General features: G+C 51.0%; 1 protein-coding gene across 1 annotated transcript in view; it reads right to left on the bottom strand.

The window, feature by feature from the left end:
- TAF4 (TATA-box binding protein associated factor 4) overlaps positions 1 to 24737 on the bottom strand; it is a 70295-nt gene that overhangs the window by 28327 nt on the left and 17231 nt on the right. Inside the window, exons 2-3 of the mRNA XM_059898533.1 lie at positions 1785 to 1951; positions 399 to 518 (exon numbers count right to left, since the gene is read on the bottom strand). Coding sequence (XP_059754516.1) covers positions 399 to 518; positions 1785 to 1951 — 287 coding nt within the window. The remainder of the gene's footprint in view (positions 1 to 398; positions 519 to 1784; positions 1952 to 24737) is intronic.

Raw genomic sequence — 24737 nt, 5'->3', positions numbered from 1 at the left:
CATGTGTCCGCGCCCGTCAGCGAGGGGTGTTGTGAGACTCGCACACGTGAACGCACATACTCAGTGAGGACGCGTCCTCCTCGGTGCAGGAACAGGTCGCGAGCAGCACACGCGCACACACACACACACACTCTCTCTCTCTCTTTCTCCCCCCGCGCTGTAGATCTTCTCTGCTTCAGAGATGCCACACCGTAAGTTACTAAGGCGACGTTTTCAATTGTACTTCCGGCACAGCGGGAAGCTTTTAAGAATGTTGCTGCTGTTAAACTCTATGCGACTTTAAAGGAAAGCAACTCTGATCTACGCTGCGTTCCCCAAACTCCAAAACTTAGCATCCAGCACCCAAACTCGCGAGGCCGGACCCCTGCGTCGTGGGCACCGCGGAGCCCCAGCCTCACCTGAACCCCGGGAGAGCGCTGCAGTGCGGTGCTGGGCTGTACCGTCGTCTGGGCCTGAGACACTTGCTTGATTATGGTCGTTGGGGTCACCTGCCGTGCAATAATGGGGGTCCCAGGTGCCTGAAAAACAAGGAGGAGTCGCCTAGAAGGAGAGACAAGTGAAAGTAGTTCCCAGCACCTGGCGCACCCAAGACTCCATCCTTTCGTACAGAACCAGCGCGCTCAGGGGCCCCCAAGGTCTAGTCACCAGCCGCAGGGAAGCCACCCTAAGTCTAAACTCTCCTTAACAAGTACAAGTGTATGATCGGAACCTCCATCGTATAAACTGTAATACACTCCTTAGCAAAGTCTCCGACCTGGTCTTTAAGGAACGCATATACCTGGGAAATCAATACTTGTGTGGATTTCTTGTAATCTTGGCCACAAGCACTAAAAAAGTAACAAAGGCACTACAGTAAGAAGCATGTGTTCCCTGGGCCTAAAGACTGGCCACTGTGCTGCAGAAAAGGAAGTAAACGAGACACTTAAAGTGAACTGTCCTACATAGTTAGGGTACTTAAAGTGAAATATCCCACATCTGCCTCTTACTGGACGGACCTCGACAGACCCTGAAAACTGCTGTGGGCTGCTCTGGATGTTCAGTCAGGGGAGGGCCCTTTGTGAGTCCCCACGCACGTACACGCCCTGTCTACAGCGGCAGGGGTCTCAACTCCAGAGGAACGCGGCTGAAATCACTGGAGAAAAGAGTTTTCGAGATCTTCCTCATCTCCATGTGAGTCTCTAACCAGCCAACCGGCTCAGAACAGCAGAACGGCAGCACGAGACAGAAAGGCATCAGGAGACAGGGTAGGGAGAGGTGATGTGCGGGCATGGACCCAAATGGAAACTGAGAGGCAGAACCCTGGGGGGAGGGGCGAGTCCCAGGCACTGGGCTTCAAGCATCCAACCCATCCTCCCTCCACAACCCCAGGGGGCCACAGCCGCAGGGGTCAGGGCAGTAACCCCTAAAGGCTTCAACGTCTGTGGGGGAGAGGGGAGTACTGTTTAACATAACCCTGTAAAGCTCTTCCGCGCCTCCCTGGCAGAAGAGCCGACACTTGCTCAGTGCTCCCTCTGTTCCACTATCCTTGGCACCTAAGCGTCCTAACTGGTCCCGTAACAGCCCTACGAGAGCAGCACCGGCGAGATGCGGGACCTCCACGTTGCACAGGAGGAAACTGAGGCCCGGGAAGGTGGCGTCACAGGAGAGAAGGGGAGGGCCCAGGCGGGGTCCCGGCGGCAGACCCCGAGCTCCTCCCGTGGCACGTGGGCCACGCCACACCCCCTGCCCCCTCCCCTCCCCCCACCCCTCCCCCCACCCCTGCCAGGCCCAGCGCTCGCACTCACCTGCACGGTGGAGATCTGCACGGGAGGGGCACTTGTGGGCGTGGCCGGGCGGGGCGCCATGGCGGTCTGAGGCTGGGCCTGGGCATGGGCCTGGGCCTGCATCTGGGCCAGGGCCTGCTGAGGAATCATTAACAGCTGCCCGTTCTCGCTGCGCACGAGGACCATACCTGGGGGAGGAGAGCTGGCATCGGGAAACACGCCCCAGGGCCGGACTCCATGGGGGGAGCCCGGCAGCTCAGAGGAGGCAGAAGGAGAAGCTGTCAAACACAGTCACGGAACTCTAAACACACCTGCCGAGAAAGAGGGTCCGCGGCACGACAAAAACGTAAAAGGATTTTTTTCCTGGATTCAAACAGCAACAGTGGGCCAGGCAGCCGAGCTGCTCACGCCGCGGTCTGCCCCTGCGCTGGCCTGCAGGTCAGGAGGCCCGGAAGCCGAGGGCCTCGTGTGCTCCCAACACGGGCTGCCCGGCGTGGCCAAGTTCACAAGGCAGCAGGTGTCTGGTGGGAGGTCATGGCTGGAGCCTCAGACCCGAGCCCTGCCCTGGAGCAGGTGTCCCCGCCCCTGCCCCCGTCCCCGCGGGCTGGGCTGGGCCCTGGGAGACAGCGCCCCACAGCCCACATGCCCAGGGCTCCCTGCCTGCAGTCCTGTGAGGCCCTGACACTCCTTCCAGGAACAGGACCGCTCTTGGGTGGCGGGGCAGTACTGTGCCCACGACGACCTGGGGGCAGTGCCCACCACAGAGACACAGAGACACGGAGGACCACTTGCACTTCACGGTGCTTCAGCTACGTCACTGGAAGCCCAAGCCTAGGGGGCAGGTTTGGCGTTAATTCCAGCTTCAAAAACCGGCAACCAATTATATCCTAGATTCCATTAGAAACATCAACACAACTTTCACACTTGATTTCCCATGACGGATTAGTGATGGAGCTGCAAGGGGAGACCTAAAAACGCCATAAACACTGTACTCTTCCCAAAGTGAGGCCTCAGCAGAGGGCCCTGCACAAGGCACCCCACTGAAGAGCGACTCAGCCGGGCAAGGGGGTGTCGACCAAGGAGCCTGCTGCCTGCGCAGCCCCTGCGTCCTCCCACGAGGCAGCTGAAAATCAGGTCCAAGAACCGCCTGCCAGCTTCACAAGTGACATCAGGCTTTCCCCTGCTGAACCAAACAGGAGTTCGATCCAACTCACAAGTCTGAGAAGTCTCTGAAGCTGCTGGGTCCCGGCTTCCTCGACACCCATCGTGACATCAGGAAATAACAGGCCTTTCCCTGGGGTCACATCTGCTACTCTTGATCCAAAAGAACCATGTGTATGCCCATTACGAGAGCTTCCCTCCAAAACATCCCTTTTAAAATAAGCCATGCTGCAGCAAAGGAAACCATAAACAAAACAAAAAGACAACCCACAGTACGGGAGAAGATATTCGCAAACAATGCAACCGACATGGGATTAATCTCCGAAATATACAAACAGCTCATGTCGCTCGATATCAAAAAAACGAACAACCCAGTCAAAAAATGGGCAGAAGACCTAAACAGACATTTCTCCAAAGAAGACATACAGATGGCCAAGAGGCACATGAAAAGATGCTCAACGCTGCTAATTATTAGAAAAATGCAAACCAAAACAAGAAAGAGATACCACCTCACACCAGTCAGAATGGCCATTGTCAGAAAGTCGAAAAACAATAAATGCTGGAGAGGGTGTGAAGAAAAGGGAACCCTCCTAACACTGCTGGTGGAAACGTAAATTGATACAGCCACTATGGAGAACAGTATGGAGGTTCCTTAAAAAAACTAAAAATAGAGCTACCATACGACCCAGCGATCCCACTACTGGGCGTATACCCTGAGAAAACCATACTTCGAAAAGATACACACATTCCCTACATTCACAGCAGCACTATTCACAATAGCCAGGACATGGAAACAACCTAAGTGTCCATCGACAGATGAATGGATAAATAAGATGTGATATATATATACAATGGAATATTACTCAGCTATAAAAAAAAAGAATGACAGCCGCAGAGCACAGGGAGATCAGCTCGGTAGTTTGTGACCACCTAGAGGGGGTGGGATAGGGGGGGTGGGATAGGGAGGGTGGGAGGGAGGGAGACGCAAGAGGGAAGAGATATGGGAACATATGTATATGTATAACTGATTCACTTTGTTATAAAGCAGAAACTAACACACCATTGTAAACCAATTATACTCCAATAAAGATGTTAAAAAAAAAATGAATGAAATAATGCCATTTGCAGCAACGTGGATGGACCTAGAGATGATCACACTAAGTGAAGTCAGTCAGACAGAGAAAAACAAATATCATATGATATCACTTATATGTGGAATCTAAAAAAAATAATACAAATGAACTTATTTACAAAACAGAAACAGGCTCACAGACTTACAAAACAAACTTATTGTTACCAAAGGGGAAAGGCTGGGGGGGGGGGATAATTTAGGAGGTTAGGATTAACATATACACGCTTCCATTTATAAAACAGATAATCAATAAGGACTACTGTATAGCACAGGGAACTCTACTCAATGTTCTATGGTAACCTATATGGGAAAACAGTCTGAAAAATAATGAATATATGTCTATGTATAACTGAATCACCCTGCTGTACACCTGAAACCAACACAACACTGTAAATCAACTATACTCCAATATAAAATAAAAATTTAAAAAATAAAGCTAAAACTAAAAAAATAAAATAAGCCATGCTAAAAAAAAAAAAAAAAAAAAAAAAAAAAAACATCAGCTGCTGCAAATAACTCAGTCTTTTGAAACCTGGGAACTTGTTAAAGCACTGAGGAGAGAAAGGCCTGGCAGGCTGACAGCCGGAACGGATGCATGCCCACGCCCTAAGAAGTCTGCACCACGCTCGGGACAGGTTTGGTGGGCCAGGGGGAAGCTCAAGGGGCCAAGGAAGTCGGGGTTGGGCCACTGTGGCGGGGTGCTGCACAGACACCCACCCTGGCCCATGCCTGTGCCGGGGCCCCCACAAGAGGGGTCTCGGTGAACACCCAGCCGCTCACCCACCGGCCCGATCAAGCGCCCGTCCGGAGACCCCTGCTCCCTCCTCGCGGGGATTCGAGGGGGCAGGGCAGCCGAGCAGGCCCCCGCCGTCCCCACAGCTGGACACCCCGATTTCAAACTTGCTCATGGGGCAGCTGATGCCTACACTTTGATTATCGAATGCTCGTTTGCTTGTAAAAAGATGTCTGCAGAAATATAAAGGAATGTTTAAATAATATACACGAAAAGCAATGGGATTAATATGGCCACGAAGGGACGGTGGTCTTTTGGACACAAAAGTCTAGGAAAATGGACACGAGGGTTGTGTGATGTGCCTATGGTGAGAGAGCAAGTTGGGGATGGAAGCAAAGGTCCCTCCAAGAAGTGACTGTTGGACCCTGGAAGTGACGAGACCTCTCTGCAGCACTGAAAACGTCTCGAGTGGTAACAGACACGGGAAAGCAACAGCCTCTGGGCGTGAGGGCCACGGGGCTGGCCTGGCCAGCGGCTCCGCGGGCAGGCGCGGCAGGCGCTGCGCCCGGGACACCTGTCAGCTTCCCTGGGTACCACGTGCACAGTCACTGGTTCTGACAAAAGCGGAGTCAGACGTGCACGCGACGCCCGGGGTGAATCCAAACAGCAGCACGGCCTCAAACACCCCCCAGTAATGACACTATCACCGCTCTGGATCTTGTAAACTCTGGTTACCACGCTCACTGCAAACAGATAACTATGCAGTATCCATTCAAAGGCAAAGAAACACAACTCTGTCTCAAAATGTAACTGAAATGACTTTTTTTAAATAAAAAAAGGTCATGGAAGAGCAATCCTCCGCATTCGCAGCAGGCAGCACGGCGGCCTGGGACGCACACCACCCGGGGCCCCACCCGGCCCCAACCCACGCCGGGAGGCCGCCTGTCGTCACCCCTCCGCGGGCGCAAGGCCAGCTCTGGGAGCGACTCAGGGAAGGGCCTTACGGACGGGGCCACTGAGGCCGGCGGGGAAGTGACTTCCCAGGAGCCCCGACGCGGGCCCGCGCAGCACGGCGCTGCCCCCAGGAGCCCCCAAGGCCCCAGCGCACACACCCAGGCAGTCTGGCTTGAACAGCGACCCAGAGGAGGGCTGTATGCATGGGCCATGTTCATCCCAGCCTTACGTCGGGGAGGAAGTCAAACTTGTCGCACTGAACACAGCTTCCATTTCAGAAGGCCCCGCAGGCAGGGAACAGGGGAGGCCAGGGGCCATGGACCCTGCCCAGGTCCCCCTCCCTGCACCCCTCACCCCTCCTCCACTCAGGACGCTCTGGAACCAAAACCGGCCAACGTGCAGGAGCAACAAGCACGACACGGCGAGTTCAAGCAGCCAGAAAGCCATTCAGGGTTTCGTTTTTAAATAATTTTAACATCCTTCTTAGTATAGAGATAAGTGTTCATGAGAGAAAACCTGAGAAACATGGAGATGTACAAGGAAGACAGCAATCTCCAGAAACCTCATCTCCTTTGGCTACTAGACTGTGTATTTCTTTCCACTCTCTGTCCTACGTGCACGTGTATAACATATGTGTTTTGATAACCATAAAGAAAATTGGAGTAATTTTGTTGATATTTGGCTTGGTAATTTCTTTTCAGAACTGTAATTTTCAGTGGTTACATGATATTTCATCCAGAACGTATTTATGATTTCTTTACTGATGAAGACAGGCATCTTCTATTTTTTGTTACTGTGAGAGCTCAGGTTCTTCAATTACAACGCACAGCACAAACCCACATCAGCCGTGTTAAGGCCACGCTGCTCAGCCGTGACCGAGCCTCCGCGTGCTCATACGTAAGACAGACATGACACCGCCTGTTTGGGAGGCCGGGCACCGACGCGGCCACAGAGCAGAGTGAGCTCCGTAGGGGTGGGGCCGCGTCCCCCATCACAGCCCAAGCACAACCAACAACCCTCAAGGACTGAATGAATCCCAGCCTCCCTCAGTCACCAGAGTTCAACATCAACTCAAGTGTTCTTACCCAATGTTACGGTTCTTCTGACCCCTTTCCACGCCAACATTTTTCACTGTATTTTTAACCAAAATGTAGGTCAGCCAGAGCTACACTACAAATTAAACAGGCATTTTCTGCCCCGCCTGGGAACGTCCACCTGCAAGACATCGCTTCTGGGGAAATGTTCTTCAGCACGACCTTCGGGGGCTCCGGCCTCGACCTCACCCCCGTCACACACGCTCGTCCTTCCACCTGGGCTCGGGGGGGCTCCCGGCTGCACTGGCACAAGCAGGGAACAGCGGCCGGGTCAGACGGACCAGACCCCTCCCTGCCCCCTCACCCCGAAAAGGGTCCCCAGCACCGTCACCTGCCGGACGGTGCAGAGAGTCTGCAGAGAGAGTGCTACGAAAGGCAGATCCTCTACAACCAAGACGTGCGAAATGAAACTGCCCCCAAACCCCGACATGAACACTGAAGAAGCCAGCATCGGGACAGGAGCACAGGGACCCGCGCGTGGCGTGGTGTCACACAGCTGGAGAACTCGCTCCTGAGAGCCGTGACACGCTTCCTAGCCGTGCAGGGGAGCTGGCGGGGAGGGCTCCCAGGACCGTCCCGTCCAGACCCCAGGCCGCAGCAGCGGAGAGAGGAGCCTGGGCCTCGTGGAGCCTCCCTGAGACCCAACAGCCCAGCAGAACAGCCACTGGCCAGCGTGTCGGTGGCCCTCCTGCCACACCACCTCCCCCAGCCCTGCCCAGGGTGCCTGCCCCTCCAGCAGGTCCCCATGGGACGGGGTCCCCCAACTACTCCAACGGAAGCAGAGTCAGCAAGACGCCAACACGGACGCTGGTGAAGCTGATTTAAATTACGGCCTAAATGTTCCTTTCGCTCTTGTGGCTGTTTGCCTTTTACACCACCTAAAAGAAAGTGCTTAAACCTGCAGAGCTGTGACTCCAGGAAGGCCAGCGTCGGGGGGAGGGGGGCGGGAAGGGTTAAGACGAGTGCTCACATCACGGGGCTCCCGCATCCTGGCCTCAACTTCACAAGCCCTAGGCACGGAGGGCAGAGCACGGCAACCACACCAACCTGTGTGCTGCCCTGGTGCCGCCCACGAGGGAGCCCGTTTATGGCCGGCTCACGAGTGGGACCCGGCTCCGGCCCCAGGGTTTCGCTCCTTCAAGAGCAGCTGGTCAGTGCCTCGACCTCACCACGCTTTGGGGACACTCCACCCGCCTCACCCAGGACGCCACAGGATTCTCACCATCATTTCCGAAAATTCTCACTCTTGGCCCTGAAGTGGTGCAGGACCCACCTGCAAGTGTGACATGAGCTCGGGTGTGTGAAGAAGTCGACCCAAACCTGGCGCTCTGTCCCCCTCGAAGGCTGGTCTTACTTCTTCAAGGGGCATCTGTGCGGTAACAGTAGGCGCACAGGGCGTATTGCTTCTAAAACCGGTTTCCCACTAAGCCAGATGTGTTCTTTGTCATCATCCCAGGGGGCAACTGAAGGCTCGAAGCGGAAGCCGGAGCAGCACACAAGAAAACGCTGCTGCTGCCCAAGTGCTAAGAGCGCTGGCATTCCTGCATTCCTGAATATTTAGCTCAAGAGGAAGCTTCTGACCCAATTCAAGGTCCAGCGTCCGCAGCTCCCTGCACACCTCACGTGTTGTTGTAAAATCACGCACTTTTAATTCGTACATTGAAGACTACAAGACGCTGCTAAGGGAAATTAAGGAAGACCTAAATAGGTGAAGAGACTCACCACACCTTGTTCATGGGTCGGGAAACTCAGAATCATTAAGATGTCAGCGCTCCCCAAACTAACCTGCAGACGCAATGCGATCCATCAAAACCCCAGCAGCCTTGTGCGTGGAAACAGACAAGCCGATTCTAAACTCATATAGAAATGCCAAGGTCCTAGAGCAACCAAAAATCTATGAAAAAGTACACGGTCGGAGGACTAACGCTTCCTGTTTCAAAGATGGATGAGAAGGCTACAGGAATCGAGACGGTACAGAACTGACACAAACTCAGCCACAGACCCCACCACACACGTGCACGCACACAGGGCCTCTGCCTGGAACCTTCCTCTTCCCCAGCTGCCTCCTAACCCCCACTCATCACAGACCCCTCCCCACGGTCTGGGGTTCCGTGCACCCTGCTCCTGCAGCTGGGTCTCCCTGAAGGGCTGGACCCAGCACCCTGGCCTCCCGCACCTGCTCAGTGGAAGCCCAGTGCGACTGACAGGGCACAGAACCGCAGGGGTTCGCGACGCCGGCCCCACGGGGTGTTCCGGCGCTTGTCCCACCAGGGCTGCTCCAGGCCGCAATACACCCCTCAAGTGTTACTTCCTTAAATTCTCTTTAAGTACAAGTTAACTTTAAATGACTAACATACTTTAATAAGATTAAGAAATGACTAACGTGCGCATGTGTTTACATGTAACACACATCTTGTGTGTGGGTTTTGTTTGTGAAAGCAGCGCCTGCTGGAAGTGGACCCCTCTCACAGACCATAACCTAAAGCAGCCGACATCCACCCACAGACATCCTTCCCCACGGTGGCTGCGTGTTACGTGCTTTACCTAATGGCTCCAACAATACACACCAGAGGCGCAGCCGCTCACCCCCGTGTCAGCGACAGCTTAAATCGCTTTGATAAAACCGTCAGGAACAGGTGACTCTAGAGGGAGAGTATGCAGGTATTCACTGTATTAGTCTTTTCTGTAAGTTTTAAATTTCTCAAAATGAAAACTGGAGGCGGGAAATGCTTCGCTATGTAGACAGGCAACCAGAGGTGACGTGAGCTTGGCTGAGGGAGGGAAGAGGGGAGAGGGGAGGGGGAGGGCAAGGTAAACAGGTGCGTCCCTATAACCCTACTTCCACAGGAGCTCAGGTCCCAGCCCACGGCAGCAGGAACCCTGCTATCTGCCTGGGGCACCCAGCACACACAGCCCCCGTGCACACGCCCCGGCCTCCAGGCACGGACGGCCCAGTAAGACCAGGGGCAGAGAAACCAGATGACCTGCAGCGGCCAGGGACTGACCTGGGGGCTGCACAGGGCGGGGAGAACAGCGCTCTGTGGGGCAACACGGCCCCGTCAAGGGGAAGTGCGCGTGGGGCCGGCCAGACCGTCAGGGACGGCGCACGCAGCGGCGCCAGGAGGACCAGTGAGCGGGCCGCAGGCCGGGGCCCCAGGGGGGGAGCGACGCAAAGCGTCCCCCACAGTCCCCCACACAAACACCGTGCAGGGGTCGCGGCAGAGCGCGGCCGGAGACTCAGGCCCCCGCACGTTACTTCTAACCTCTCTTCACCTCACACGGTGACTTTCACGGTCTTGATGAAACAGCAACGGTTTTAAGTGAGGCAAGGCGCCCTCTGGAGCTCCTCGGACGCTGCGTTTAAGAACCGCGCTACTGTGCACACACGTGCACACACGTGCACACACGGGCACGCGCCCCGCAGAACTGTCCCACGGGGCAGGCTGGAGAATGAGAGCGAAGGCAGGGTGGCAGGTGGGGGGTCGGGGATGGAGGGGGGTCTTTCCCACATCAAGCATGTCCGTACAGGCTGGAATTCTGTAAGGGACCTGCTTAGAGCATAATTTCTGAAAACAAAATGTTGCCCTAAAACTTGACTAAGTTGCCAGTAACCACAACTGTCTTATCTACTTTAAGAATTGGCCATGAAAACGTCTATCTCGCCATTCCCAAAAGCAACACAAAGGGCCAAACAGCGGACGCTCAACCTCACTAATGAGCGAGGAGGGACAGGTTTCAGGTGACGGCCTTCACCCGGCCCCAGACGTGGCTCAGGGTCATCTCCGCCCTCCGCCCCGGCACGGGGTGGGCACAGGGCACTCACGTCCCTGCGAGGATTCTTCTGGCAGCACCAACATTGTGACGCGTGTCCCCTGACCTGGCGCTTGCTGTTCTGGATCCCCGTGCAGTGGGACACTCGCCTTCAGGGGCCAAGTGGCCGCAACTCTGCTGTACCCACGTGGTGTCCACAGGCAGTCCACCCACGCACTGGCGGGGACACGTGCCCTTGACGTGCGACGTGACGTGACGTGAGAAGACAACGGCAGAACAACACACGTGACTGGCTCGTGTAAAAGTCATGTGTGTGTGCTCAGTTATGCACTTGAGAAATGAAAAACGACGGTCAAGATACACCTAAGGGTGAACTTCCCTGGCGGCCCAGTGGTTAAGACTCCCCGCTTCCACTGCAGGGGGCGCAGATCTGATCCCTGGTCGGGCAACTAAGACCCCGCATGCCACGCAGTGTGGCCAAAAAAAAAACAAAAAAGAAGATACACCTAAGGGCGCTGACCTCTCTCTCAGGAGAAGACACGCGTCCACAGTTCTTTAAATCAGCTCTAGGGTCACTTTGTCACTTAAATGAAACCACAAAAAGAAAAAGAGCACCAGGAAGCGCTGGGGTGACGGGCTTTCGGGGGGGCCACACCGCACAGGCCCCGAGGTCCCCTCAACCCTTGGGGCCACCTCCACCTCCCTCTTCCCCAAGGTCCACCAGCGAGGGTGCCACCTGCGTGGCTCAGCCACCAGTGCTGCTCCGTGGCCCACATGCTGTCCCACCGTCTCGGACACTCCACGCCGCCTCGCGTGTCTGGGGCTGGCGGGGCCTCACGAGTGCAGGGCTCCGGGGCTCCAAGCGCCTCGTCATCCCACGCCTCTTCTGGGCGGTAGAGGGAAAACAATGTTCCCCCAAAAGGATGCATCTGGCGCCCCTGACAGCACAGCACAACAGAGCGAAGGTCTCTCTCCTCCAACCTCACCACGGACACGGGCCTCACCCCTGCCGCGGTGTCCGTGCATCTGCCTAACCAAGCGCACCTGGCCGAACGCCCTCACCCCTGCTTGTACACGTGCGGCAAACGGGGAACGGCTGTGTGACCCGCAGGTCTCTCCGGGCGCCTTTCGGTGGAACGCCTCTGTGGAGGACGCCTCCAGCCCGATCCCACCTCTGCCGTCTCTTACGTGCTCACCTTAAGCAGCCAACAGTGGGTTCCCAGTTCTCCACATTTTCAAAATCCCTGAAATCCATGGGCCTCAGAGGGTTCCGCGAGTTCCTCCTCTGGGGGCCCTGGACCCACAGCCAAAGTGGCCAAGGATGAGGTTTCGGGGCGTCCAAACCCCACCCTCCCAGCACCAGAGCCAGTGGCCCAGAGCCCGCGGATCAGCTGCCAGGACGGCCCTCCCGTGAGGACAGCCAGCGTCCCGCGGGCCTGGGTGCACCTGCCTTGGGCATTCCTGCACTCCTGGCAGAAGCCTGAGCGTATTTCACCGGGTGCCTACGTCCGAAGTTCTAAATATTCCACGCTAATGGAGAACCTGTACCCAGGCACCATTTTACGGTGTTCTCTCATCGGCGGATTCTGACCTCCATTCAAACAGCACTTTCCTCCCTTTGCTTTGACTGGCAGAAGCCAATCGGTGCCCTCCACCCCCCACGGCAGCTGACAGAGCCCCAGGTGGGCACTCCTCCACTCAACGCGTTCCATTCTATCTTTCCTTTACCTTCCCTTTCCCCTGGCCTTCTCTCAACTTTATCTTCTATTATTCTCATTACTCATCTGAAGTTCTTTCTAGAGTAAGAACGTGTGTAAATAAACAAACGAAGGACGAGCAGATGCTCCTCCCAACCTCAGGGATGCAGCCAGCAGGCAGCTGCCTGGAGCACCCGCCTCCCCCTCACAGCTGTGCGCGTGCGCAGAGCAGCTCCGCAAACAGGACAGGCGGGGGACGCACAGGATGCTCTGGGGCAGCGTCCTGGGCCTTCCTCGAGATCAGCGAGCAAAGAGGGAAGAAGCCTCCTACCGGAGCCACCCGCAAGGCACGTGACTCGCCAAGCTCCGACTCCACGGACGGGTGGGCACCAGCTTCTCTTACCCAAGCTCCACAGGTCTGTCCACCTCTACCCTTTCAGGTGTTCAACTGTTTAGTAAATCGGCCTTTAGCCAGAGGCCAGAGCAGGGCTGATCTGAGAGCCGAAGGTGGGAAGCACGGCCCACCGCCCCAGACAGAGCCTGCCCGCCGCAGGGCCGGGCTCCGGCGTCCAGGCCGAGGGCCCGCGCGAGGCCTGGTCTGCGGCAGCTAACTAAACTCCAAGTGTGGGTCTACTTGTTGTCAACACACTTTGAACAGTGTGAACCCCGTGCACAGTTTCCAGGGAACTACGGTCAGGAGGCACACAGTACGCACGCCACAGGATTTACGGCAAACTTCAGCTACCTGGCCACCTCACTCGTTGAGAACACCCAAGGAGAAGGAGCAAAACAAGGGACTCTGAACTACATTCATTCCTTCCCTAAGCCAGCCAGCCAGCCCGCCAGCGCTCACTGAGGACCTACTACGTGCCAGGCTGTGCGGAGCCCGACAAAAACCGGAATCACACACCGGCCTGGGGCTTCCTACGCGGCGGGGAAGGCAGGCACTAGCCAGCAACCCACTGCCTCCCATCAACCCTACAACCAATCAATGTGATCAATCAGTGCCACAACCAATGCTACAAAGGGGAGGTGCCCGGCACTCTGTGCAACCAGGGGACGTTCTTGCTCGAATCTGAGGGGCCTGACTGGTTTCCCGAAGGAAGCAACACCAAAACGACCCGGGAAGGAAGAGTGGGGGCTGGCTGTCAGGACGGGCAGGGGAGAGCACCCCACGTCCCAGCAAGGCAGGCAAAGACCACCTGAGGGACACGCTGAGGAGAGAGTCAAGGGGACCCGAGGGCTGAGATCCAGGACCCCTCGGCCACCAGACAGGAGGGACGCGGGCCCAGGCAGCATGTCATGGCTCCCAGCTGCTGGCTTCAGTGCTCTCCAGGGAGCACGGGGTGGCCGGAGAAGCCAGAGGACCAGGATGGGGAGGAGCTGACCAGCAACACTGCTGGGTTTTAAACAACTGAAGGAATCCCCCAGTAGCAGAACAGGCATTTGATAAACTCAAAGTCCACTGGACTAAAAAATTAACATCCTCCGCCAAAAAAAGCAAACAACTTTAGAAAATGAGGAATGGCAAGGAACTTCCTTAACTTGATGAAATAAATCTACAAGCCCCTATCTCCAACGGTAAATCACTAGAAGCATTTCCTTTGATATCAGGAACAATTCAAGGATGCCAGTCAGCACCCCTTCTACCCAATACCATACCAGAGATCCCAGCAAGCCCCATAAACCAGAGGACAGACAGGTCGAGAAGTGGGAACACGAGGACTGGAATGACATAAAACTGTCACTAATTGCATACAATAGGATTCTCCACATGTAACACCCCCCAAAAAATCTGCACATACATTTTTACGTGAAAGTGCTTGATAACATCACTAGATTTAAAATCCATATCCAAAATTCAACTACAATTCAACATTTCATCAACAAAGAATCAGAAAATGCAATTTTAAAAAACTACTATTTACAATATCAGGAATAAACTTAAGAGTGTCCTGGAATGAATCTAACAAAATATGTGTAAGACCTATACGGGAAAAAATACATAAAACTTGATTGAAAGATATTATAGAATATCCAAGCAGAGTGATATGCCATATTCATGAATACACTAAGCACTATATTGTGGATGGCAATCCTTCCCAAATTGACCCACAGATCAATAAAATTCTGATCAAAATAACCTGGGCCTCAAAGAGTTGATGCAAAAATTTATAAGCAAGATCAAAATACCAAGACTACAAAAAAAAGAAAAAAAAAAAACAAACCAAGACTAGCATAGACAATTCTCAGGAAGAACCTAGTGCGATACCAGCCCCAGGAGACACCAAGAGTCAGCATGAAGCTACACTATTTATGGACCTGATGGTACTGATGAAAAGACAAATAAACCAAGAGAAAACTACCGACAGCCCAGAAACAGACCCCTACATAATATAAGACTTGAAATATTACAGAAGGGACATGCAGATTAGTGAGACAAGGAAGGTCATTCAAGTAAACAGTGCCAGGACGACTGTTTATCCAAATGGAAGAAAAGTGAAAACGGAACTCTAACACACCATATGCAAGTCTGATTCCAGGAGGGTTAAAGACATAAAAGTGGAAGCAAACACTAAAATTTTAGAAGAAAATACAGGAGACCATTCATATGACCTTGGATTTAAAAAGTGTTTCTTAAACATGACTGAAAAAGGTATTTGCCATAAAGGAAAAGACAAATTCCACTCCATTAAAATCAAGAACTCCTATTCATCAGAAGATACCATATAAAGAAGGTGAAAAGACTAGCCACAAACTGAAAGAACACCCCGATCACATACATGACCTATAAAGGAATCGTAAGCAGACTATAAACAGAATTCCTACAAATTAACAAGAAAATTCAAAAGAAAACTGGGCAAAAGGACATAAACAGACATTTCACAGAAGGATACCCACAAACAGCAGTAAGCATACAAAATGATGTCAACTTCCTCGATATTGAAGGAAAAGGAAATGAAAACTAAAACAATAGTGTGACAGCATTTCACACGCACTATGTTTGAAGAATTGAAAACTCTGACAACACCAAGTACTGTCAGGGATGTAAACAGACAGGAGCTCTGCGTGTAGGCAGGTAAAGTGCTGTGACCAGCATCACTCATGAACCAAAGCCAGACAGCGATACTGCAAGAAGACAACACCAAGAGCCCTCACAAACTCACAGAAAAATTTTAGCAAATCAAATATAACAGTACATGAAATGGTACTACCTCATGGCCAAGTGGGGTTTATCCTAGGAATGCACCATGATTTTAACATTCAAAATCAAATCCACGTAACACCTTATTAACAGACTAAGAAAGAAAATCCACAAGAGCATCTCAATACATGAAGAAAGGCATTGGACAAATTAAACATCCATTCAAAACTTCTCACCAAACTAGGAATAGAAGGGAATTCCTCAACCCAATAAAGGACATCTATGAAAATCCTACAGCTAGTATCATACATTTAATGGAAAAAAGTCTGAGTACAATTCCCCCCAAATCGGAAACAAGGCAAAAATGTCCCTTCCCATTGCTTCCATTCAACATTATACTAGAGGTCTCAGCTGGTGCAATATAGTGAGAAGAAAAATAAAGGTATGCAGAACAGAAAGGAAGAAGGAAGTCTCTCTTTGCTGCAGACAATACGGTTGGATGCCTTTGTAGAAAATCTTAAGGAATCCACAAAACTGCTACAAGAACTAATATATAAGGTTAGATCAATACTTAAAAAGCGACTGTATTTCTAAATACTAGCAACAAATAATGGGAAATTGTAATTTTTTAAAGTACCATTTATATAGCATAAAAATATGAATACTTAAAGATATGTTTGTTTAACAAAACATGTTAAAGACATAAACACTGAAAACTATAAAATAATTCTGAGAGAAATACTGAAAGACCTAAATAAACGGAGAGGTATACCATGTTCATAGATCAGAAGCCCATGTTTTTGGTTCTGTTTTTGTTTCTTTTTAAGATTTTTTTTGATGTGCACCATTTTTTAAAGTTTTTATTTAATTTGTGACAATATTGCTTGTTTTATGTTTTTTTGGTTTTTTTGGACATGAGGCATGTGGGACCTTAGCTCCCCAACCAGGGATTGAACCCACACCCCCTGCATTGGAAGGTGAAGTCTTAACCACTGGACCGCCAGGGAAGTCCCACCAATGTTGTTAAGATGTCAATTATCATAAATCTGGTTTACAGATTCGATACAATCCCAGGCAAAATACCAGAAGACCTTTTTGCGGAAACTGACAAGCTGATTCTAAAACTTACATGGAAACGCAAAAGACCCAAGTAGCCCCAAACATTTTTGAAAAAGAAGAGCAGTCAGAGGACTCATGCTACGCGAGTCCAAGACTTACTTACTATGACTGAGCTACACTAATCACGCCCTGTTGTACTGCATAGGTAAATAAATGCGACAGAATACAATCCATAAATAAAGACCACACATACACGGTCAACTGATTTTCAGTAAAAGTGGCAGGATAATTCAACAGAGAGAGAAAGATCTTTTCATCAAATAGGGCTGGTACAACTGGATATTCTATGCGGAAAAAAATTAATCTCAACCCCCTACCTTACAACTATCCCAAAATGAACTTGAATTGGATTGAGTAAAAGCTAAAACCATAAAAACCCTATAAGAATACATGGTAGAGGGCTTCCCTGGTGGCGCAGTGGTTGAGAATCTGCCTGCCAATGCAGGGGACACGGGTTCGAGCCCTGGTCTGGGAAGATCCCACATGCCGCGGAGCGACTAGGCCCGTGAGCCACAATTGCTGAGCCTGTGCTCCGCAGCAAGAGGGGCCGCGATAGTGAGAGGCCCGCGCACCGCGATGAAGAGTGGCCCCCACTTGCCGCAACTAGAGAAAGCCCTCGCACAGAAACGAAGACCCAACACAGCCAAAAATAAATAAATAATTTTAAAAAAACAACAATAACAAAAAACAGACGGTCAAGATTGTTCCCAATATCAATAAGGCAAGAAGTCAGAGATGAGAGGGAAAGAAACCCAATCATTAAAAAAAAAAAAAAAAGAATACATGGTAGAAAATCCTTGTGCTCTGGGTCAGGCAAAAATTTCTTTGATAAGACATAATGTGAACACTGAAAGAAACTGATAAGCTGGACTTCATTAAAATTGAAAACTTGCTCTTTGCAATACGTTGTTAGATAAATGAAAAGGCAAACACAGACTAAGAAAAAACATCTATAAAACAATTCTGATAAAGGACCTGTATCTATGTTTTTAAAAATCTTACCAAACCAATAATAACAAAACGAACAACCCAATAAAAAAAACACAGGCGAACGATCTAAATAGACACTTCAGGAAAGATACACAAATGAAAAATAAGCACGTGAAAAGATGCTCAACAACATTAGTCATTAGGGAAATGCAAATTAAAACCATAATGAGGTAGCATTACACACCCATGAAATCGGCTAAGATTTAAAATACTGACCATATTAACGGCAGGGATTTGAAACAACCGTCACACACTGCTGGTGGGAATGTAAAATAGTACAGCCATGCCAGAAAACATCTTGGCAGATTAAAAAGTTAAATACTCACCTACCACACCCAACAATCCCACTCCTATGTAGCTGCCCAGGAGAAATTAAAACTTATGTCCATACGAAGACTTACAGGCAAAGTTTATAGAAGCAATATTCTTTTTTTTGTTTTTTAATTTAACTATAGTTGATTTACAACATTGTGTTAGTTTCAGTTACACAGCTTCCTAGAAGCACTATTCTTAATAGTCAAAAGCTGGAAACAACCCAAATATCCACCAACTGGTAACTAGATGAATAAAATGCAGTGTATATCCACAGCGTGGAATACTACTTTACAACAAAAAGGCATGTGCTGATACACGCAACAACTTGGAAAATTTCAGAAGCACCCTGCTAAGTGAAAGAAGCCAGACAGAAAAGACTACTCTTGTATAATTTCATTTGCATAAAATTCTAGAAGAGGCACAATCACGGAGACACGGCAGATGGCTGGCTGCCAGGGTAGGGAGGGTGGGGGAGGGGCTAACTACCAAGGCAAGGGGCAAGGGGCAAAATTTTTCCAGGCTCTGGAACGGTTCTGTCTCTTGATTGTGGTGATGGCTACATAATTTAGGTTTGCTAAACCTCACAAAACTATACCCTGAAAAGGGTAAATGTTACTGTATGAAAACTACGCCTCAATAAAACAGACTTTAAAAAATAAACACAATGAGATACCACTGCACACCCACAAGGACGGTTAACATGAAGCAGTCTTCCCACGCCCAGCGCTGGCTCGACGTGCAGCCACAGGGACTCTGGTGCACTGCAGGCCGACCCCTCAGGAAAGCAGTGGGGGGTGGCTTCTGACGAGAATGGACATACACTTTCCACACAAGGCAGCAATCCCACCCCTGATATTCACCCAAGAGGAAAGGATGTCCACACACACGTCCGCACGAAGCCCGGGCAGTGACGTTCAAAGAAGCATCGATCACCACAGCCAAAAACGGGAAGCGACCCACTGCCCACCCACTGGTGAACGAATTAACGTACGGTGTGTGTCCAAACGTGCAACGCTGCTCGGCACGAACAAAGCATCACGGATACACGCAGCCACGTGGATGAATTCAAAGCATGCACAGAGGGAAGAGCGCCGGACACCAGAAAGCACGTGATGTACGATCCCGTACAAATGAAATTTTAGAAAGGCAAAAACCAAACAGCAGTGACAGAAAAGCAAAAAGAACATTTGCTTGGGCCCGGGGGGAACTGGGGATGAACGAGCGACCTGCGTCTCGGTCATGATGGTGGACAGGGCACCCACTTCTCAAAACTCAACCTGTTGTGCTCAAAATGGGTCCATTTTGTTGTATGGAAAGCATACCCCCCTCAAAAGATTTCACGTGTGCTGACGAGTATTTAAAGATGAGCCCCTCGGCCCTCAGACACCATGGACCTGGCTTCTGCATCACCCCGGGAAGCTGAGGCCCCGTTCCAAGCACACAGCAGACTGTACTGGAACCACACAGCTTCACCTCCACGAGCAGGACCAGCCACCGCCTCAGCCCAACGCTCCCTGGCACAGGTGACTTACGCTTACGGATGCTTTTGACCATGCAGGGAAAAGTCTAATGTCCTGTTTGAACCCATTCCCTACCAAAACTACATTTACGTTTTAGTGCTTGAACTATGCGGGAAGGTGTCATTACTAAAAGTAACTTCTTCTCAGAGTGTACTAGATATAAAACTTAGTTTTTCAATTAAAATAAAATGCCACCAGAAAATGATCTCCAGGTTATACTGTTAGAAAAAAATCAAGGTTCAAGTCAATGTATATGCCACCTTTGGTGTAAGAAAAAGGGGGAAAAAGAATACATCTCTGTGTGCACACACTTATTTTTACAAAAAGACATACTTGAAAAGATGGCCCACAAACTAATGAAAATTAAAATTTTTTAAATTATCCCTCTAGGAGAAGAAGAGAGGCAGAACTAGAGATGAAAGTGCTTCTACAGAGTTCAGCCTTCCTACCCTGAAAATGTTTCACACATTCAAAATACAAAATTACAACAAAAAAAAAAAAATAGGAAGTAAAGTTGAAACAAAGTAAAACAAAACAAACAAACAAAAAAAACTAAACCATGAGGGCTTCCCTGGTGGCTCAGTGGTTAAGAATCCACCTGCCAATGCAGGGCACACGGGTTCGAGCCCTGGTCCGGGAAGATCCTACATACCATGGAGCAACTAAGCCCGTGTGCCACAACTACTGAGCCTGCGCTCTAGAGCCCGCGAGCCGCAACTACTGAGCCCGGGTGCCTAGAGCCCGTGCTCTGCAACAACGGAAGCCACCGCAATGAGAAGCCCGCGCACCGCAACGAAGAGTAGCCCCCGCTCGCCACAACTAGAGAAAGCCCGCGCTCAGCAACAAAGACCCAGTGCAGCCAAAAATAAATACATAAAAATTAATTTAAAAAAAAAAAACTAAACCATGTATCAAATTGGTAGCATAACACACACACAAAAAAGAATTTCAACGGAGTCTTGAGCACACAAAGAACCGCAAATAAGCCTTAAACTTTACTCCAGTCTTACTCTTATAATCTTGAAACTATCTCTAAGTATATGGTAGAATAAGCCAAGTAATAAGTATGTGTATATGATCAGGATTCAAGATGCTCTGTGCACGAGAAGAGATACAAATGTAATTTCAAAGAATTTATGGGGGGGAAGCTGCTATGTTGGAAACACCGACAGGAGCTCCCTTCCCTCACAGAGCGCGCGACAGTGACAGGACACACGACCTGGCCCCAGCCCTAGGTGTTTCCAGAGCCATTCATTCTCCTTTAAAGACCGTTCCCAGGCTCCTTGGGAAAAGTCCGCCTCCAGGCCTGGGACCCGGAGCACAGGACACAGCGAGCGCTCCCCGCCCAGCCAGCACGGAGCGGAGGCCGGGCCCCCCACCCGGCCCACGGCCCCCAGTGCAGAGACGGGAGGCAGCGAAAAAAGAGGCACCTCCGGAAACGCCGCGAGGTTCACTCGCCTTACGATACACGGAGACGAATCCCAGACGCAGTCAAGACTGCGAGGAGACACACACGTGAAGACACACCTGGCGTGTCAGGTGCCGAGAGCCCCCCAGACAGGCAGGTGAGGAACCCGCCAGGCCACCCTCCGCTGCTCACACGGCTCTGCTCACGCCCACCACAGCACAGCTTCCCCTTCCAGCAGGGTCCCCATCACGTACGATGGGCCTGGCCCACAGCCGGCATCAGGCCAGTACTGCAGAGTGAACGAATGTTAACTTAGGTACACAGCCACTAAAATCATGTTTACCAGAGAATAGCTAAGGACCTGGGAAATTCTGGAAATCAGGAAACAACGTGTCAGAGATAATTATAATGACCTCTTGGTGACAGAAATACAGATTATTAACCATTCTTTTCCCATACTTTTCTGTGTTTATCGAATTTTCTATGATGGGTATGTATCTGGAGACCAGATGTCATCTTGTTGGTCTGCAAGTACAGAGGAGGTAAGCTATACCTAACAATGGCCACTTCTGGGGCAGGCAGGCCCAGAGGAAGGCCACCCCTGTCGGACACTCAACTTCCTCCAGTGAAGGCTAGACGGATGCTTCCACTTAAACAGCAGCAAAATGGAAGCAATGTGGGTGGTCCCGTCAGTCCCTGGCACATCACTGCCCCCAGGGGCTCCAGGGGGAAAGTAACTCCTCACAGGCACAGCTAATAAACGTCCCCTTAGCTCAGGCAAATGGCTTCCTAGTGCTCTAGCTCTCTATTTTAAAAATAAGAAAAGCGAGATTAAGTAACCAGTATCAGACCCAGAGGGCAATTAAGCCGTTTCAAAGAAGCCCCTGAACAGCAGTCCCCACTTCTTGCTCTGTTGCACCCTGGTTTTAGGAGAGGGCAGACACTGGTATCCTACACAAATACACGAGAACACAGATTGTAACTCCAGCTCCAACTAACTACCCTTCTTTCCCCCGGGACAACATGCAACACCAAGGCAGGAAGAAAAGGAGGCACCATGAACTTTTCTTGTATAGCTGTACTGAAACACAGTTTACAAAGAACAAAATATACCCACTTAAAGTGTACAACCTGGTGAGCTTGGACAAATGCATAGAGTTGTGTACCCACTGTCATAATCGAGGTCTGAAACCTTTCCATCAACTTAGAAAGTCTCTGGGCAGCACACAGCCATCACCCCTGACCAGGCAACCACTGTTTTACAGCATAGCTTTTGCTAGAATTTCACATAAACGGAACCGTATCATAGCCGGTCCTGTGCCTGGCTTCTCGCACTTGGTGGACGACTCTGAGAGCCCTCCGTATCGTGGCACGTGGCATACTCCATTCCTTTGTATCCTAAGTCACGTCCCACTATGTGGACAGACCACGTGCACTGCTCACCACCTGGTGGACACTTAGGTCACTTCCAGCGTGGGCTGTGAGAAACAGGGCTGCTACCGACGCTACCAGCGAGCCCCAAGAGGATACAGGTCTCACTTCTCTTGGAGGGGGCGCCGGGTACCATGAGCACATGCTGCATTTTTCAAGCAGCTGCCAAGCTGTCCCCGCCTGCCTGGCTGTCCCCGTTGGCACTCACCCCACAGGGCTCCACGATCTCCACATCCACCCACAGGAGGTACGGTCAGTCCTTTTCGTTCTACCTGCGTCGGTGTAGGTGGAAGCAGTGGGGGTGCCCCACGGGGGCTTTCATTTGCATTCCTCTGATGACTTTTCACGTGCTTGCTGGCCATTTTTGTAACTTCTCTTGCGTCTGTTCCAAACTTCTGCCCACTCTGAACAGAGCCGTCTTCTTACTACTGAGCTGCATTCTGGATACAAGCTCATCTCACTTCACAGCCTGCCTTCCATTTTCTTAACAATGCCTGTCAGCTAGCAATAGTTTTCCTTTAATTCTCAAATCCAGTTTACTGATCTTTTCTTCAATGGTTCAGCCACCTGTGTCCCAGGAAATCTTTTCCTAAGCTACAGGTAGAAAGATCGCCTCCTGTTTTCTACGTTTACTCTTTGCTTTTAGGACGGTGACTTCAGTGTCACTGCGAGTGGGACGCACTTTCGCTTGCCGGGACTCTGCAGCCAGCGTCTGCCACCCCACGGCAGACGCCCTGTCTCCTCGGGAGGCCGCCCAGCAGCCTGTGCCCCAGCCCTGAGATGCCACCCCCTCTGGAGAGGAGGCCTCCCCCAAGAGTAAGCAGACACTGAGAGTGTGGGCTTCTCCTAAAGCTAATGGATTTTCACACTCCTCCCCAGCAGGGGTGAGAGTCTAGAGATACACAGGAAAGACCCACTGTGTTCGCCTTACTTTCCTGCCCCTAGAGCGGGAATCCTAAACCTGAAAAGGAAATTATAAGTTCATGTGCAAGGAAAGAGAAAACCCTAACCAACCAAAACAGGACAATGTCTTCGGTGGATTCTTGGTCTGAAACTACACTCAGGGAGACCTTCAGAGGCACAGCCTCATTTTAGAGAACCTGACCTACAAGTGGGGTGGTAAAATCTTACAAAAGGGACACCTGCCCACGAAGCTGAGATGCCAAGCCCTTCTCCTCTCTGCTGTAAAGGCAGCGCTCACACCACATCCAACCCCAAAGTGCCTCAACCTGCTCTGGAACATGTCGGGTTTTGCCACAGGAAAAGTGACCCCTGGTTTCCATGATAAGAGCATGGTGAACATAAATGTCTGCTATCAAATTCTGATCATATGGAAAATGACACGATCAGGGAAGCCAGAGATCCACCATCTCAATACAGCACCCAGAATCCCTCACCAGGACATTCAGGCACAGGGGCTGCCGGATGAACAAGCGTCTCCCAGGCCACTGCTCCCTGGGGAGCCCCCAGACCCATTCTTCCTCCTACCTCACACCCTCCACCAAGGCTCAGCCCCTGCCCCCACCGCCATGGCCGCCCAGCGGGCACTTCCCTCTTCCCCACCCACAGCGTGTGGCCACCTGCCCAACCCCTCCCCAGAGCGGGGCACCCCTGGTTGGGGAAGGTTGCCTTCTAACGCAAGCACCAAAAATCACCCCTCAAAGTCCCGAAAGCCCCCGGGGGCTCGGGCAGGGCCAGGTTCCCTGGGCAGCGACACTGGCTTTTGTCACTTAAACCCCAGGCCAAGGAGGGGGCTTGCCCTTGGGGGGTCCAGTTCCAGAAATGCTCTTCTCAGAACCCTGGACCCACTCGGGGACTGAGAAGAGAGACAGTCCATCCCGAGGCCTGGACAGGGCAGGAGTCTCCCTCAGGCTTTCCCTGCCGCGCGGACTCCTCCAGCATCCCAGGGAGGCTGCTCCCTGATGACTCTTCCCCAAATACCCCCACTCGTGACCAAAACTCTCAATAAAGGAATAGAAATGAAGTTCTTCAACTTGATAATCTACAAAAAACCAACAGCTAACATCATACTTAATGATGAGAAGCTCAAAGCTTTCCCACTAAGATCTGGTACAAGGCAAGAATGTCCCCTCTCACCACTGCTTTCAACTGGAAGTCCTCCTGACCAGTGCAATAAAAGAAAAGGAAATAAAAGGTATGCAGATTGGAAAAGAAGAAATAAAACTGTCTTTGTTCATAGATCATATGATCATCTATGCAGAAAATCCAAAAGAACTGGCAACAAACAAACAAACAAACAACTCCTGGAACTAATAAACGACTACAGCAAGGTTGCAGGATACAAGGTTAATATATAAAATTCAACTGCGGGACTTCCCTGGCAGTCCAGTGATTAAGACTCCACGCTTCCACTGCAGGCGGCACAGGTTCTATCCCTGGTCGAGGAACTAAGATCTCACATGTCGTGGGGCGCAACCAAGGAAAAAAAAAAAAAAATTTCAATCACTTTCCTATAAACCAACAATGAATAAATGGAATTTCAA

The sequence above is a fragment of the Balaenoptera ricei genome, chromosome 15, assembly GCF_028023285.1.
Source record: "Balaenoptera ricei isolate mBalRic1 chromosome 15, mBalRic1.hap2, whole genome shotgun sequence".
Taxonomy (NCBI): domain Eukaryota; kingdom Metazoa; phylum Chordata; class Mammalia; order Artiodactyla; family Balaenopteridae; genus Balaenoptera; species Balaenoptera ricei.
This window is presented reverse-complemented; position numbering and strand designations above follow the sequence as displayed.